The following is a 17,631-nucleotide window of genomic DNA, read 5'->3' as shown; positions in this document are numbered from 1 at the left end:
CAGAACAAACTAAATGTTCCTGTGTTTTTATTTTCGTGCAATCCCTTTCTTTACCCATAAAAAAGGGAATCTTCTTATTGTGATTTAATGCAACACCAAAATTAGATGCCCACAGAGAAGTGGTCAATGTAATGCAGAGCCAGGCAGCAAACTGCTTGGGATGTTAGCTGGAACTTGCTAACCATATTGGTGAGATGGCAGGACTAGTTGGTTTGAAGCCAGTGCCACATGAAGTTGCTCTAGCTCCTCTTGCTCAAGAATTGGCCTGGGGACACTCACTGCATCATGTAGTCATTCCTTCCATTTCCTAAAAGTATTGTGCCAGGACTATATTTATAGTTAATCTAGATTACCCTAAAAAAACTGGTGCAGACTTCATTGGAGATCTCATCTGAGATTCTGAGTCAGGATTAAATATATTTTTAATTACATTCTCTCATAAAATCCTGTTATGTAGTTCAAACTACTGCTCTGCTCATGCCAGGGCTTTCCACACGATTCCTGCATCTAGTTTAGGAACTTATGGTTGAAACAACCCTTCTTAACAAGACATTCAACCTCAGATTGGCATCTTGCCCTTCCATAAAATGTTCCAGCAGTTAGAAAGATTCTGTTTGTGATCTCTGGAGTCCAGGGAGACTTGTTATTTTAGAAGACAAAATGTAGCCTCCACTATTTCTCAGCCCAGCTCCTTGGTTATTTCAGAGCTACACTTCATGGAAATACCCCAGAGTTAATAAACTGGAGAAAAAAGAGGTAAATGGCTGGGTAATATGTGTAGGCAAAGCAGGTCTCTGTCCTTCCAGGACTGTGCTGAGGAATTGGTACCTTCTGATCAGAGACCCACTTCCAGCAGGGAAGCAACAGCAAGATGTTCCTAGAGCTCCTTACCTCTCTGACTCAAAGTCAGTCTGCTCCTCAAACAGCACAATATGGCGCTTCAGTCTCTGCCTTCGTACTTCACTGGTTGGGTTCCAGAACATTTCCACGTTCCCATTTTTCAACTCATTTATATGCACTTCCCCATCCTGAGAAGGAAAATTAAGTGAAAAGGTTAATGACAATCAGAAACACACAGCAGAAAATAATCCTGACAAATGGAAGCTGCTTCCTGATGATGATCAGGGACAAGGCTTGCTTAGAAGGCTTCTATCCTCCTCTACCCCATTAAATCTCACTGAACACTTCCTGAAAGTTTCTAAAATGAATGAGGCAAGGCATTCCTGTAAACACTAGCTGAATTAATCAAAGAGAATAGAAAGGGACCTGGTGCCTTCTGTTATTCTTGTCCCCAGACAAGGGTACTCAAAGAAGTCCTAATATGCTCTTCTTTCCCCACTGTTCCTCCCAGGCACCAGCCAGCACATATGAACAGGACCCCTAGCTCCTTTTCTAGTCTATCTTCTATTCCTCAATGCTGAAATTTCATCCAGAGCCTACTGAAATACCATCCTCTCTAGAAAGGAGAGCTAATGCGTTATTTTTTCTTCTTTTTTTTTTTATTTTCAGTTTCGTGAGGTTTTTCTATTATTGCTCCTGAATTTCATTGAGCACTTCAAAATGCCCAGGGGTCTTTCGTCCTTATTCCTTGCCAGTTTATTTGATGACCAACTATTAAGCGGCACATTTCTGGTGTGAGGTTGGCTAGACAATATTTCTGCGTCCCTGCTCAACTATGCTGCCTCCCAGCCTTGCTCACAGAGGCAGAAATGTCCCAGAGCCAGACCAAGTAGTTTACAGAGCATATAGTGAACAGCACAATGCTGTGAGTGAAATGAACGAGGCGATTACAGCTGCTGAAACAGCATGTGCAACTGGTGCCATTCAGCTGCCTGGACACGGTATGAGTGTCATGCAAACCTTATTTAGGTCATGGCTACTGACTTTACCTGTTGCTGCCTAATTTCTTTGCATCCCAGCTGCTGCATTACTTCCCCTGCCACAGTTCCTGATGCATGTCTCAAAGTCCACTTCCCACATCTTCAGCTGTGAAACTCCTTCAAACCTAAGGGACTCTCACCCCTCCTCAAAGTCTTCCTAGGAACTTCCTCTGCCATGTCCTAAGGTGTCAGTTCCAGGACAGATCTCAGGTCCCCAAGAAACCTCAGCTATGGACAGGAGGCACCAGACAGGCATTACCAAACTTCACTGTGTGCATCTCTAAGCGGCATACATAAAAGCCTTCAGCTGCTGCTTTGGTCCTGAGGCTGAGAATCATTGGGATTTGCTTCCCTTCTTTATCCAGGTGGGTTTTCAGGTCACGAGGCAGAGAATTAGCCTTTCAGCTGTGAGTGTTTTTGTCAGGAAATTCTCTCAGGTTACAGATCAGCTGTCAAGAAACCGGATGGGACAGAGAAGAGTCTGCAGAGCTCAGGAGACCAGACCAATATTCTCAGTGGGGAGAAGGAGAAGAACAAAAACTATCCCTACCGTTGCTGCTGCACAGCAGCTATTCTATCCATAGCATACCACTGCAGACAGTGGCTTATGGAGCCATCCTTTCAAAGCCATTTAACTTCTTTTATACATCATTCTAATATTGTGCACAACAAACAACCAGCACAAAGAACAAGGAAGGAATAAATTACCTTCAGGCTGACAAAACCCAAACAAAGCAGACTGGAAGCTGAGCAGCACACAGCCCTGTGGCTTGGTGCCCCAGGGGAGCCACTCGATTACATGCTTTTGTGGGTGGTGTTCACAGGACCCACCACAAAGTATTCTACAGCCCAGCACAACTCAGAATTGCCAAGGCTTATCCTGCAGGAAAGTGAGCTCAAATGGAAAGCTACCCAGGCACAAGAAGCAAATCTCCTTGTATATGCCTACAAAGGGCAAATCTCCGAATTTCAAAATGGTCATTAGCTTTTTATGTAAAAAGAAAGATTATCTCTGGGGAGGAGTTCAGTACCAAAGGCTACACTGTGGTTAGGACCTCATTGTAGAAAGGGTTTTATCCAGGCACATTTCACCTGACCTACTTTAAATACCTCCTTTAGGATGAGACAAATCTTGTCTCAGAAGTGGCAATTTCTATGGACTGGAAAGGGAGCACAGGTCAACTATAATGAAGATGTGGATGTCTAAATGTAGCTGAGATGAATACTGAAGTGTCCAGCCCAAAGCCAGGGCTCACTGCTTTTGCATGGGTTACCAGGAGTTCCCAACCAAAATTCTAGACCAGATTCTTCATCATGCAACTTTAATCTTGCTGGATTTCATCTTAAGGATGTTTTTGAGTGATTCACCTGTGGATGCTTGGTGTGCAAAGGTGCTAGCTGCTCCGCTGACTGGTCTGAGCTGCCCATACAGATGGACCCTCACTCTGTCCTCTACCTCATGAACAGAAGAATAACTGTCTTCTATCATTAAGGTTTGGTGTGAAAATAATCCATTTAAAACCCTGTGAAGTTCCTCCCTGATACTGCTGTAGCTGTGGAAGTATTGAATGCATCAAGGTGAAAGGAAGCCTCATGATTTTCACAGTCACACACAAGACACACTATGTCTCCTGCCATCAGAGCTTGTCCTGAGTCTGAGATCCTAAACACAGAGCCACTGGCTCTAATGGAAACCCTCCTCGCCATTCCCTGGCCCAGGCTCTAAGAGTGCAAGTGTTACTAACATTCCAAGTGGCTGGGACTTTTAAAATATAAATGAGCTTGAGAGGTGTGGCTGGAAAGCTCTTCCCTCCCACAGTCCCTGGGGATATCAGGAAGAGGAAGGACATCAGCCAGCTGCAGCTCCAGTGCAGGGAGCCTGCCAGCGGCTGCCAGCCCTCACACACACCCTGCTGCCACACACACTTGAACTGCCAGCAGCTTTGATTATTGCATGTTACCCAGTGTCCACTGAGACTCGATAACACTTCTTCTCCTGATTTAATCTTCCCAGAGATTTGATTAATGCTCGCGCTGCCACCGAAGAAGGGCTGTCAGGGGAGAACAGAAATAGAAAATATGATCAGTTTAGTGACAAATAGAATGGAGCCAAACACAGCGATGCAGCAGGAGGGGAGGAAAGTGCAACCTGCTTGATTTCCAGTATTTGTGGTAAAAGGCAGCAGGAATTATAACATGGATTTTGACTGGCTAGCATTGTACCCTCCTCCTTTTGTTTACAATGTCAAAATCACTTTAGGAGCTGCAGGAAGAGAGAAGCCTTCAGATGCATTAGGATTCAGCACTGCAACATCTTGCCTTCATTGCAGATACACTTATTGTCAGCTAGACATCAGGATAAGTGTTATGTGGGCAAGCCCTTCTCATTGTCTCAATCGCACTACAGTTTGCACCCTTATACTTGCAGGCAAAGAAAATGATCAGCACTAATGCAGTTGGTGACATCTCCTGCTTATGGAAAAGCAACAGCAGTGTGGCACTGCTGATGGCTGCATCTGTGTCAAGGTTCCAGTGTGAAGAAGCTTTTGTCAGCAGCAAACAAAAAACCAAAAGGGTATTTCCAGAGTCAGGGAAAAGATTCCCAGAACAATAGAAAATTCCCCTCACCTCCTCCTGCCAAACACAGGAAACAGCAGTGATAGAGTGACCAGCTCTTCCATTGAGACCACACAACATTTTTTCAGACATTTTAGCAGTTACTTTCCAATAATATTTGTGCAGAGAAACCTTTTCTTTTTTTTTTTTTTTTTAATAACAATATAAACTCAAATTTCCCAACACACCCATGGGAAAAAAAATAACGAGTATCTCAAGGATCAAGGTATCCAATCCAGCTGAGAATGGGTACATATCCAAATTAATAACAAAGTTATGAGGTTTACCTTTAACTTCTCACAATTCTACTAAAAAAGGTGGCTAAGACCTATCCAAAGCCATGCACATAACTAAGCCAACAGGGACCTTTCTAGGTCATGTTGGGATTAAGTGTATTGTTTTCAAGCCAGAAAAGAAGGGTCTGCATTTTAAGCCCCAAAGTGTTTGTAGGTTTGAGATGACACTGACAGAAGTCAGGAAAATACTCCACTGGCCGCAACACAATACATCAGGTCTATGGGAAGAACAGGCTTTAAAGACAAGTATATGCAAATATCAAGGAATGTACATGAGGCAACAGTTCACTTTGTAAGGGGAAATAAAAACAGAAAATTATTATTGCCCCTAGCAAAACACAGAAAACCAGACAAAAGTCTGAAAAAGACTCCCCTAACTTCAGTAATCTCTCACATTTATGTTGGCTAAGGCTACAGCTTTCAAGTCCTGCACATTCTCAGTTCTTCCATCTTTTATTTTATGCCCAGGCAAGGAATTATTTGAACAGAAAAGAAACGGATGCTCCTTAAAAAGCAAGTTAACTGTACAATAAAAGCTACAAGTCATCACTCTTCCTCCCAAATTTTAATACATAGAACTAAAGGAATGCTTAAAGATGTCTCCATTTTAGCTGCATACTGTAGATTTACGTCACCAGGTTTTCTAGGGGAGGGAACAGCTTCTTGATCAAGTCAGTACAAGGCAATGACAGCGTAGCTTGTCCGTGTGATAGCCACATAAAATTAACTGCCTGAAAATGGGCTTTTACCCCATCATCAAGGCAAGGTGCTGTAGTCTTGAGAAAGACAAGGTACGGTTCATTACCTGCAAGGTAAGAGTAGGTATGCGATGGCTATTGGAGAGCTACACTGAAAACCACATCCTAAGTTTCCTCAAAGTGGTTCATACTTTGCAAGCAAAAATAATTGCACCTTCCTAAACACAAGCCACGCTGTCATTGTCAAACATTCAGAACAGAGTCTGGCCAGTAGTCAGCTGGCTGGTAGTGAAGAAGTCCTGTAAAACTTGGGCTTCCTAGGCAAAACTGACTGCAGGATGATGCCTCCTGTCTCGTATGCCACCCCATGGTGCATGCATACATTGCTGGTACATAAGTGATGTGTATGATCAAACCTTGCCTGGAGTGCAGGGGCAAGCCTGAGACACACTCAAAATTGGGGCCAGCATGTCTCTTACCTTTAGCTTGAATTCTAGTTCTGCCCTGTGGTTAGTTTTCTCACAGTTGATGGTAACTTTCCCTCCAAGCTCCATTGTCATGGTACCATATAAAAGTCCTGACAGGGAAAAATGAGACGTAAGAGAGGCTCCAATGTAAGCGATCTGCTTCCTCAACTCACAGTGGCTCTCACTGACATGCTGTGAAATTTCCTACTTGGCTTGAAGTTTTGAAAAGACAGAAACCAACATTTCTAGGAAATGTCTCTTTACTACAAGCATGAAGAATCCTCCCCCAAGTCCATATTCTCCATTTATTACACCAGCTAGGAAGTAGCTTGACTCGCAGGTGCTGATAATGCATCTGTGGTAAGATGAAAGTAGGAAAGCAAAAATAAGGAAAGTTGTGCCCAGCCACTTCAATTATACTAGTGTTTAAACAGACCCAGTTGCTTCTCACAAGGTGGATGGGGCAGGGAGGAGCTGTAATGGGATTCAGAAGAATCTGGGAGACTAGCAGTCATGTAGGGGACTCCTTTTTACATATGCTTACCATCTTCTCAAATGGTTATTTCCAGTACAAAAAAAATAGCAAGAAAAAGATTTGTGCACAGGACTAGTTCAGAAAGGGAGTGATTTACAGAAGCCATTGTTTTCAGTTACTTAGCGCCTCCACAAATATTAACTTAGAGGTCAACATGCCAAAATAAAAACTATTCAAAACCTGAAATTGGATCAAAGTGCTCAGGGAGTGATTTTATCACTGTGGTTGAAATGCCATCAGCACTTAACTTCCTAAGGAGATAGGCAAAGTTACAGCAGTGAATCACAGCCACTCCCTTGTCTCAGTGCATGCTCAGCTCAACAGAGCAAAGCTGCACGGTAACTCAGCCTCACTGAGGCAGCTCATACACTGAGGAATATCATTATTAGAGTAATAAAGAAATCGGAAGAGAAGACAGGAATTTCCTTTACTCTCAAAAGGCAAAAAAAATACATGAAACAATTTCAGTGTTAACATTAGAAGACCTTTTTATCAAAAGGTCAAAAACGTCCTCATATTCTTTCCATCTTCACTTTATCTGCAGTGCATATAATGCAGTATATTTGTGTTTCTACATAGTGCTAAAACCAACTTAGATGGGCCTAATTCTGTCCTCAGCTCTGTGCAGACAAATCAAAAAGACTTCACGGAGGATCACCAGTCTTCTGAGCACTATGACTCGTGTGGAGCAACTGCTCCTTGGAATTACCAGTCCCTGTGGTGCTCGGCATTTGAGAGGGAAGAAGAGAGCCAGTGCAATGTTAGTCAATAAGATACCATTATATTATTCTTTCTGTTTGCTTCCTGTTTGAACACTCATAACTTACCTTTACAGTGGGCGTATGGCATAGTAATTATATAATCTTCTCCCCTGTTTAGAAACATAAGCTTTGCTTTCCCATCCAACAGTGCAGAAAGTGAGTTACCTAGAATTTAAAAGAACAATTACATATCTATTAAAAAATGCATTTTTCACTTAGTCACCCATCCTACTTTAGATAAACATTTCCTTTTAAATGTAGGTGACGAAAGAACAGATATGAAATGCTAATTCTTCAGGACCCTGCAAATCATTTACTGTTGGAGGCAGGCAGTACTAATAAACTCTCTGCTGTATGGCTCATATTTGGTCTGGCTTTTAACCCCTGCTGCAGAAAGGCCAATAGATTAAATAAGTCATTAGTGGGATGCATATAGCAATTCCACTGCTTAGAAGTTTTTCAGGTCCCTTTGTGCTCATAGCTTTTCTGACTGTATATTGTACTATGACAATCCCATATAACGAATAAAATTGCCAGGACAGCAATGACAATTTACAAGTGTTTCAGCAAATACATTTACCAAAGGATAGTACTGAAGAGGTGTTTGTCTAAACAAAAAATCTATTTCAAATAGCAACACTGCTTCATGGCCTGCAGCCATGCTGCCTCCATTGAGATTAGGAGATTCCAGGACATTTTGAAGCTTTAGGGTTCAACTGTCAGAAACCTGGGAGCTAAATAAATTGTTATATTTATACAGAGACACTTGCAAAAGTCAGTTGGATCCTCAGATAGCTACAAAATGACTCATCCATGAGCATATGCAAAGCAGTCTGACAACCAATTGCCCATACATTTTCAGGAACATTTGCTTTCTGAAAACCACGTTTTTAAAGCTATTTGATTTTTTAATACGATTTATTTATTTAACATCAGTGTGATCTCCCACTGAAATGGCAGAAATAGAGAAAAAACAGAAGAGCCAAGACAAGCAATTACGGTGGTTGATCTCTTACGTATTTCTTTGTTCTTAACTCCCAGCACGCTCAGGAGTGATTGAAAGACAAACCAAAACCAATGCCATGAGACTACCTGGAAGATGCCTAGGCTTAATGCCTTACCATAAAACTTGGACCTAGCTAGAATGCTGCCAGTTATGCAGAATCCATCCTTCCTATTGCTGACATGAAAAGCTGACACTGGTGGATGATGGGAGACCTAGAAGAAAAATAGGCACGGGTCATTTACAGCAGTCTTTACAGGCTAAGCAGAGCAGTGGGTGCATACATAGCCTCACACAGTGTTACACATGCCCTAGGCAAAGTGCAAGACAGAGGACATAGGACTGACGAGTCCCCTAAGCCATACCATTAATCTCAATGGTAAAGAAGGAATATTATATGTGAGACCATTATATATGAGAACATTATATAAGCAAACTTTCTTCCCTGTCCCGTATTTTCTTGTCCTCGTGCATTTAAGATCACTTTAGGCCAACAGGCACACTGTCAGATTTTCAACACAATAAATGACAATGCAGAACTTTTTGGCAGCATTTGAATAACTTCAATAAAATGGATGCTATGGCTGAAATAAAATAAGGCAAAATAAAAATCCTCTGATTAAATAGGAAAAAAAATGCATGTGAAACAGGGAGTCCCTATACCAAAGTTCAGATGGTCCTCAGATCCCTTTATTAACACTGTAAATCTTAAACTAAATTTTGTCAGGCCAGATTACTTGTGAGCCTTGCCATTCATTTATCCCCTAAGACATAGATATAACCCCTTAACTCACTCCTATTAAAATCATTATAAAATGTTTAGCAATAAAGGAAGGTAGTATCTGGTTATGTGTTTTATGCTGCATTTGACAGAGGCAACACAAACCATGTTTTGTTAAAAATAAGAAAACAGTAGGGCAGAATCCAATGGAAAAGGTCTTTATTGAAGAGGCTAATGTTATATAGGGGAGACTTGTTTTTACAGTCTTGAGTGCCCACCAAAGCTTGCATGATATCTGTCAATCTAAAAAGAAAAAAGATTAGCAGCTGGTTTACCCGATGTCCCACTCTGGATGCTTAAACAAAACTCCAAGTTCCTCTCCTAGGCGAGATGAGGAGCATGTTCCTATGCATGGGCATGCAAGCAGGCTGCTGTTTGCAACACCTGAGCATCCAAATAAAGCAGTTTACCTGTTCTGCTATGTAAAATGTATGACTGTTCGTCTGAGGGTGAAACCAACAGCAGCGAAACGTCTCTCCCAGAATAGGGTTGTATGGCTTTTTTATTCCCTGAAAAACAAAGCAAACAAAACCTGCTACAAATGAAGATTTGCAATCCAACTCTGCAGAGATGGCAACAAAACAGCGTAATTATTTTCCTCCCCTGATGTTTTAAACTAAGTCAATCACAAGAATAAAAACTCAAGAACCAATTATATATATCCTCTTAATTTAATCTTTTAATCTGAGCCATGGATTCATCTGCTATTCTCATCAACTTAATCTTCAATACTGTCTGACCAAAGCTTTACAAGATGATCAAACTTTGGTATGCACCTGCTGCGTATGATAGCAGAAGTAATAATGCGGAAACATGGCACTATGGTACTAATAGGCCTGAAAAAAAGAAAGGAATGTGCTTTGAGCAAAGGGAAAAATCTTGCATCTGAGAACACATTACTTGTTGATGACTACTTTTCCCTTGTAACTGTTCAGTGCAAAGGTCAGAGCCTTTGATCAACACTATTTTGCACTCAGCATCTACTCCAAAACCAAATGCAACTTCAGTATTAAAAGTAATGGTAAAAGTCTTCTAACAACAGAAGAGGTGAAGTGTCAAAGGAGAGGCAATAAAGAAATACAAGAAATAGCAGAAGACATCAATGGCTTTTACAACCCCAACTTGATTCATTCTTTTACCTTTGGCTTCTTATAGAAGCCAGACAGATACCACCTCAAAACTTGCTTCATTCGACTGTATGGATCATCTTCAAGGGCAGCCCTGCAGGACAGAACATAAAATGTTCCTTATATTGTTCACACTTCACATGCATTTCATACCGGTATGATAACATTAATTCCAGTAGTATTTCCCTGGTACTAAAGGGAAGTAAGTTCTGTGCTGCTGCCAGGAAAGGTATCTCCCAGCTTAAAAAGTAGCTCCTCTTCCTGTGTGCTCTTGCCAAAAGCGTAACAAAATTTCTGGAGTCTATCAGGTTTGAAGGGACATTCATATATGTTAATGTAGAACTACTACTCACCCTAGCATTTAGTTACAGGCCATAGTACATTGTGAGTCATAAAAACAACACTTATGCCACCAAAATCAAAGACAATTCTATTTTTCTTTTTCTTTGGTTCCCTTTTCCTTAGAAGATCTTTAAAGCTGACATGCTTGTTACATGGTCTTTTTCAGTACTTCAAGATTTTGTACAATAATTTAGGTTGGAAGGGACTTCTCAAGGTCATCTCATCCAACCCCTCCCTACTCAAAGATAACGTGGGAAGTAAACATAAACAACCATTCCATTAGTAAACATTTGGAAATGAACATTTCCAATCATCAAGTCAGATTTGAAAATTAACCTTGCAAAATCCACTTAGAAGGATCATCCCTACCACAAAGAGCTTTATTTAACAAAATCTCCAGACCTCTTGAAATTATCTTAGTTCTTAGCACTGAGGAGAACAATTTCCTTAACTTCAGATGTTACAAATGCCACAAATAAAGGTTGAAAATACCACCATTCTACAATTACCCAGAGGGAGTAGAACAAATATGAGTAACCAGTGCTGCTATTTGAATGTTGCACACACTGGTTTTAAAATACAGAACCAGTGTGTGCAATATTCAAATATTCATTGAGAAGGCTGGTCCTTCCTATCTGCAAGCATAACATTTTCTATTTTCTACACTGCTGCTCCCAGCAGGTTCACTCATCAATAGTGTTAAAAGATGTTTCTTATTTGTTTATCAACCAACATAATTATATTGCTTTGGGGGCAGAAGTGCTCAACAATTCTGTTTGCTCTGTCCTGTTCTCCTCTGTACACCAGTCGGCCAGAAGGTGGCACAGCTCTGTCACATGATGATCAGAGGCATGAGCTGAATTCCAATCAGCTCCAGCCAATGCTGGCAAACATGTGCATGTGCAAAGGTAGTTTTGTCCACAGTTTAACCATTTTCATTGCCCCTTACTTGAAGCAATCTGTCTTTAAAAGGTCACTGCAGCTGGTGCCTGGCTTGATTTACACTGAATCCAGTGATGTAGGTATTATTTGGGAGCCTTTCAAGCAAACAAACGCGCCCCAGCCAGCACAAAGCTAACACTGTAACACATATCCACAAATACAAGAAAAATGTCCATGTTGGGCACACTGCATGCTGCTTACTGGGAAAGCAGGTCAGCATGGTAGTAGTAATCAGAGAGTTTGTTAAGGAACGAGCGTGGCTCCAGGATGAAGGTGGGCAGCACCACCTGTGACAGGTCCATACCAGGCCGCAGCTGCTTCAGCAGGATCCACATCAGGCTCTTGTTCTCCTCAGAGACGGTTTCTGTTTGAGATGATTCACCTGTCTACAATAGGAAAAGGGAAGTTCAGGGCAGAAACAGGAAAACCACTTCTTGCAGGTACATTTATCTGTGGGATCCAAGCTCACCCAGGCATAGGCCCTGGTACAAGGGTGGATGCTCAGCTCTGTCCCAGGAGAAGGGAATCTCCAAAGCACTCAAGTGAGAGGTAGAGAAAGCCCTGGGCCTCTGTGAGAGCTGGCACAAGGCAGGGAGCACACCTCCACTATGTTCTTTCCTGACCTATTGGCTCCACACACCTGGACCAACATTAACAAAGAGGAGTCTGCACTGCAGTCCCTCAGGAGGTGTAGACATGCCCAAGGCTGTTGCGATATCCCTGTGGCCTGGTGGGATGCATACAGAAACTTCCCCTCAGGCCCACTCTCAGCAAATGAGAGACTGTAAGATTTACCATTATACGTGTAGAAAAATTTAGGGGATAAATGAGTAATCAACAAAGAACAGAAGCAGTCCTCCACAAGTTCTAAATGAGACAAACTGGTAGCATACGTACAAGTAAAGGCCTGTGACATGTACAAAACTGCAGCACCCCACAACGCTGAGCAGAAGTGCAGGTAACAGTAAAAAATGCCAGGGATTCTGTTGGGTTTCAGCTGTAATTCTGTAGTTCCTATGGATTCAGTGGGACTATATAATGTATAACATGGGGGAATGGGCCTTTCAGGCCACTGAAGAAAGAAAATGAAACTAAATTTTCAGACACTAATGCATTTTAATGCATTCTAGGAATCATAATTTAACAGTGAAAGAGCATACTTAAGCTTTCTACTGGTTTTAGAGAAGATATTTATATGAGCAAAAGGGCACAGATCCACTTCTGGAATGGACTTTGGTTTGGGAGAGGACACACAGTGTAACACCATAGTATTTGCAGATGGTGTAAATCATTAAACACTCATTTTCACCAACTGAGCATTCCCAGCACCACCTTTTTGGCTCTCAATCAGCCTTTTTACTAGTCATGCAGAAATACACTGAGTCCAGCTTGCAGGCTGAAGCGAATTTCAAATTTGAGGAACAACAAACTATTTCCATTGCATTGTTCTTCCATTATCATACTATTCTTCTTGTGGCAGGCTGGTGCAGCACACAGCTTGAAACTCCAAGAAGAAAAGGAAACTGTTAAAAAATGTAATAGCACAGCACGAGCTAGGGCTTACAACACATATGGGTCTATTATAACTTCCATTATTTATCCAGGTTCTCAAGTGTGCCTGTATTTGCAATATTAATTAATGCCATGGTGAAATTGCTGTACAGAGTGTTACACAGATAGAATCAGTGCAGAAGGGATGGATGAAAAGGGAAGGAGAAGGTGCAGGAGGATGAGAAAAACTTCAAGTAATTTCTGGTTTGCTTTCCCCTCAGTATGTCACCCTCAATAACCCTTTTCATAACTTGCTATCGCTAAAAGCTTGGAAACGTGAAAGCAGAAGGCATTTTTGGTTATCACTCTACCTACTAAGGAGGTGTCTTTTTTATATTCTAGACCAACTTTCACAATTTCAAGGTCCTTCTGACACCTGTCTCTGCCTTCACATTCCTACTGCAAACAAGGCAAAACTGGAACATCAGATGCATAAGAATGCACCTCTCAACCACATACAGAGGCGCATAGTACGTGCACACCTTTCAAATGAACTTTCAAAGTGAAGCTGAAAATTTAACAGTGATAGTCTGCATCTGTGCCCTTTGTCCTGTCAAATCTTAGCTGCAGACACAGACTGAGGGGCAGCAGTTTCAGTTTAAGAAAACGGTTGATCCTCTTAAACTGAAGATCAGCTTCAGTTGTTAGTTATTCGTTGTTATTAGTTGGCATGTGTTTACCTTGATACATCTCCGCCCATTGCTGACAGTAAACTATGGCATTGCATACAACCTACTTTTCTTTATGTTATTGTCACCAGTGACATAAGACTCAACAACCAGTCCTATCTGTGTGTCCCAGCTGATGATAGCCTCATCTCTTGGCCAACAACAGAAATCTAATGTAACACCTAATGGCCAAGGCAACATGGCAGCTCTTTTTGAAAGAACACACTGGATGTTACCTCTTTCTGAGCAACCACATTATGGGTAGCCTTATTTTATGCTACACAAAGTGTCACTGAACAGCAGAAACGTAGTCCTTTCCTTTTGGTTTGTACTACATTTTGTTAATGTAAAACTACAGAGATCTCTCACTAACACACCCACTTACACACATCAGTGCTGCCAGTAAGGCTCATTCAAACACCAAAGTTTCAGCGTGCCCTGCCAATGCTTCTAGGACAAGTGTGTCACGTGGCAAAAGGCCATTTCATAATAAGCAGCTGATAGAAATAAAGTTTGACTTCATTTTGCTGCTGTTAGTTGTTCAGCTATATTCAAAATCCTGTTTGGACCCAGTTACCATTTTCTGTGTGTCTGGGGTGGGATTTGAGGGGAGAGAGGACGATTTTGTTTGGTTGGTTGGGTTTTTTTGTCTCTGTAGGCAACAGTTCCGTTTACAAGCACAATTTCTACAGCAGGAGCTTGCACCTCACACATGACATCTGAAATGGCAGCAAACATATGCTACCTGGATTGGCATCTCCAGACTACAAACTGTTGTTCTTGGGGGTGGTTGGGCTGTGGAAAAGGAGGAGACAAAACTCAACTCTTCCTGCACCTCGTTGAGGTGGTATGGCAGAGACAAGCTTTTGTAGTCTCTCATGTAGGTTGTCCTATTACAAGAAGTCTGTAGAGAAACAAACAGCAGTAATATAATCTGCATGGGACACCTAATCAAGCTCAATGTTTTATCACTCAGTGAAACACAGAGTGTAATTTAGGACATATTTAACTATATTTGTTTCCTCAATATTAGTTTTACACTTTCAGGAAAACATTGAAAAAGGAAAGAGTCTAGAGCACAAGTCTTATGAGGAGCAGCTAAGGGAACTGGGGTTGTTTAGTCTGGAGAAAAAGAGGCTGATAGGAGACCTTATCACTTTCTACAGCTACCTGAAAGGAGGATATAGCAAGGCAGGTGTCAGTCTCTTTTCTCCCCCTAGCAATAGGGTGACAGGAAACAGCCTCAGGTTGTGGCAGGAGAGGTTTAGATGGGGTATTAAGAAAAATTTCTTCATTGAAAGGGTTGTCAAGCACTCGATCAGGCTGCCCAGGGAAGTGTTCAGTCACCATCCCTGGAGGTATTTAGAAGTTGTGTAGACATGGCACTTAGGAACACAGTCCAGTGGTGGACTTGGCAGTGTTGGGTTTACGGTTGGAGTCAGTGATCTTAAGGGTCTTTTCCAAACTAAATGATTCTATGATTCTTAAAAAGAAAGAGCTTTCCAGCAAAATGGTTTTCTTTGAAGCACCAGCTTACTTGTTCAAAGCAATATGCAAGGGAGTGCTCAGTCCTTTCAGCATTGCAGCGGAGCTCCTCTGCTGCCTGCTCAGACTGATTCTCACCCAACACACTTGGATCCCCCCAGCTCTGTACTGCTGCCTTCCTCAGAGGTCACAGTAGGATTCAGCTAACAAAGGCTCTTATGTAGAACAGAAATGCCTCCTCCTGCTGTTAAATGACATGAGAAATGGCCTTCCTACAAGAAACTGTCATTTAGAAATCAAGTGGCTCAAATGCTCCATTATGACACACAAAAAGGATGTTCCATGCATAATAAAAAAAAGGGAAGTATCATATCTTGTATCATGCAAGGACTGAGCATCCTAATTGGCTAGCACACATGCCCAGAATAATAATTCTCCCTCCTGCTGGCTCCACAAAGCACCGTGCCAATGCTGCGTAGCTCTTTGATGCAATAACTGGTTAAAGCAATCGCTGATGCTGGAAACACGCCAAAGCACAGTAGCAGAGCTGCTGTTCATAATGCATAATTATTAGAGCACATGATTATTCAACATAATTTAGCAGAAAGCTATGCACTGATTTATCTGTAAAAACACTGGAACTCACAAAGCTGGTTCTTAACTGCCAAGCACCTAAAAGTCTGAATGACAAATACTCAAATACTATGAACAGAGACATTTTAACAGAAAGAGGCCATGATAAAAATACTTTTTTTTTTTTTTTTATTCTTACCTCCCCAAATTCCTCATAGATCTGTTCAATATAAGTTGTCCCTTTCCTTCCTGGAGAGACCTCTCCATGGATTTCTGACTGATCGCTCTCGCTTTCATTTGCCTTCCGGCTATTCTCATGCATTTCATTCTCTGACTCTTCTACGTTGTCTCTCTCAGACTTGTCCGAAAAAGCATCATTTTCCAAATGGTGGTGGTTCTCCAGGGCTGATTCATTCAAACTGCAACACACAGTTCATTGTTTGGTTCAGTTTGATCTACAAAGCCAGATTACTAAGGCCTTTTAGAGAAGGTAAAAACACCCCCTAAAAACAGGGAGTGCCTCCCAGAAGAGTATAAGACATTGATTTCCTGAACAGCATGGTTTTAGTCATGCAAACAGCAAGATATTTTCCATCAAAATTCTTCCCTCCAAACTGCACTTCACAAAATGTGCCACACATCTCCACTTGACCCTTATGCAGAATTGCCACTGGCTCTGGATTAGAGCCCACATACCAGAGAGATACATAGCTCACACTAACAGCTGTACACTACTGATTAGAGAACTGAAGTGTCAATAACGAGAGATCTTTTCTCTTTGCCAAAGCAAATCAGTGGATTGTAGCATATGGGAAAAATACGACATTTTAGGATACATTTTCTTTTCCAGTACTACTGCTACTTTATTTCAACAGATCTAAGTCAGCCCTGCACTAAAAAAGGGGAATTTAAAAATCAATATAATCAAGTATTTTCACACAGACACAGACACAGACATGAACTAACCTGGGGAACATGCTTTCCCTAGATAATGCTGTTGGAAGGACCTGAGTTGAAAGCACCAACTCGACAATTACACGTCAGAAGAATACCCAGATTATAACAGCATCCAAGGGAAAGTGTGGAAGGTGTAGCAGGCTTCATGTCCAGTGATCCAGAATTTAGAGAATGCGGAGAAAGCCAAAATTTCTCTTTCAAGTAGCCTATAGAATCTCCATTTGATAAAACAGATGCAGTTCATATGGCAGATGGCAAATATGATTAGACGGGCCAGAGGTCAGACGCTGAAAAGTATTCACTAAGTGCCTGTTTTACCAAGTGGTATTTAGCATGAGCTTCAGTTTTCCCTATTCATACATGTCTTTGCACACACATTACCTCTTTCATGGCCTTGCTTAGCTTTCAGGTGCTGACCTTCTCAGCTTGGCCTTTCTTTGAAAATTCCTCACCCAATTCCTCATGCAAAATTGCTCTTGGATAGAACAATTAAGAAAAGATCCAGCTATGCAAGGAGTTCCAGAGGATCTAAACAGGACCTGGACCTTGAAGAGTGTTACTACTTCCTGTAGTCCATTTCTCCCTCAATGCAGGATTTCTCTCCTCAGTACATGGGAATGTTTAGTGTGAGGTGTCCCTGCCCATGGCAGAGGGGTTGGAACTAGATGATCTTAAGGTCCTTTCCAACCCTAACTATTCTGTGATTCTATGATTCTATGAATGTTCTGTCAAGCTTGAAGCCTCTTCATGATGGGCCTTTTCTCAGGCCATTTTGGGCATGTTTCAATCTTGACCTTGTTCCCACACACACACCCCCCCCTTTTATTTTATTTATTTATTTATCTTAATTATAGTTAGGCATTGCTAGTTACAGCCAGATTTTAAAAAAAAATCAGATGAGTCAGAACACAAAACTGGCACCAGCTTTTCAGAAGATCTCAACTTCCAA

General features: G+C 41.6%; 1 protein-coding gene across 1 annotated transcript in view; it reads right to left on the bottom strand.

Annotated features, from left to right (window-relative positions):
- OSBPL5 (oxysterol binding protein like 5) overlaps positions 1-17,631 on the bottom strand; it is a gene marked incomplete at both ends in the record, with an annotated part of 183,146 nt that overhangs the window by 5,714 nt on the left and 159,801 nt on the right. Inside the window, 9 exons of the mRNA XM_080619134.1 lie at positions 892-1,028; positions 3,842-3,931; positions 5,970-6,067; positions 7,320-7,418; positions 8,375-8,471; positions 9,448-9,546; positions 10,177-10,258; positions 11,650-11,834; positions 15,925-16,144. Coding sequence (XP_080475260.1) covers positions 892-1,028; positions 3,842-3,931; positions 5,970-6,067; positions 7,320-7,418; positions 8,375-8,471; positions 9,448-9,546; positions 10,177-10,258; positions 11,650-11,834; positions 15,925-16,144 — 1,107 coding nt within the window. The remainder of the gene's footprint in view (positions 1-891; positions 1,029-3,841; positions 3,932-5,969; positions 6,068-7,319; positions 7,419-8,374; positions 8,472-9,447; positions 9,547-10,176; positions 10,259-11,649; positions 11,835-15,924; positions 16,145-17,631) is intronic.

This window comes from Psittacula echo, assembly GCF_963264785.1.
Source record: "Psittacula echo genome assembly, chromosome: 5".
Taxonomy (NCBI): Eukaryota; Metazoa; Chordata; class Aves; order Psittaciformes; family Psittacidae; genus Psittacula; species Psittacula echo.
The sequence above is the reverse complement of the archived record's forward strand: the minus strand, read 5'-3'. Positions and strand labels throughout refer to the sequence as shown.